The sequence below is a fragment of the Penaeus monodon genome, chromosome 15, assembly GCF_015228065.2.
Source record: "Penaeus monodon isolate SGIC_2016 chromosome 15, NSTDA_Pmon_1, whole genome shotgun sequence".
Taxonomy (NCBI): Eukaryota; Metazoa; Arthropoda; class Malacostraca; order Decapoda; family Penaeidae; genus Penaeus; species Penaeus monodon.
In genome coordinates, this window is record NC_051400.1 from 46,613,092 (window position 1) to 46,613,660 (window position 569).

Consider the following 569-nt stretch of genomic DNA (forward strand, 5'->3'; position numbering starts at 1 on the left):
GTCTCCCACTTCTTATCTGGTGACAGCTGCCAAGTATTCTTTAACAACACTGTCTGCTTTAGTGGGCGTCAGTCTATGGAAGTTGGACATGAGATGCTGTTTCAAACTTCGCCTCTGAGCTATGTGGCGGCCACACAGGGGACATGAACAGCTCTGTCGTGACGGGGAAGTGCATGAATTCCCACTGTTGCCTTTCCCTGCTGAAACCTGTTGTATAGGTACCAGGTGATGATTGGTCAGCAGAGGGTTAGTGAGATCAGATGCAGCAAGCAGAGCAGAGGTGCAAGGGTTAGTAGTCCAGAGGTCAGCTGCATCACCTGAATCGTGGGTAGTTAGGGGGTCATCTGAGATCGTGTTGTTGAAGCAAGTTGTTCCACTGGTTGTTACTCCCACACTAATTAAGTCTCCTTCATTTTCATCAGTGGATCCGCCTAACGACCCAACGAGACTCTCCAGGGCTGACATGGTACTGCCGCCTGTAGGGGAGATAGGCATTAGTTTGCTGCATCCTACTCTGCATGTTAAAGCATTCTTAATCCCAAGTGATAAAAAAAAAAAAAAAATCCCTT

General features: G+C 47.8%; 1 protein-coding gene and 1 long non-coding RNA gene across 2 annotated transcripts in view; one reads left to right on the plus strand and one right to left on the minus strand.

Moving 5' to 3' along the window:
* Window positions 1–495, minus strand: part of LOC119582054 — a 15,764-nt gene extending 15,269 nt beyond the window's left edge. Inside the window, exon 1 of the mRNA XM_037930296.1 lies at window positions 318–495. Within this exon, the coding sequence (XP_037786224.1) occupies window positions 318–495 (178 nt within the window). The remainder of the gene's footprint in view (window positions 1–317) is intronic.
* LOC119582055 lies at window positions 63–569 on the plus strand. The gene is made up of 2 exons (XR_005229612.1): window positions 63–288; window positions 423–569. It is a non-coding gene; the product is annotated as an uncharacterized LOC119582055 (long non-coding RNA).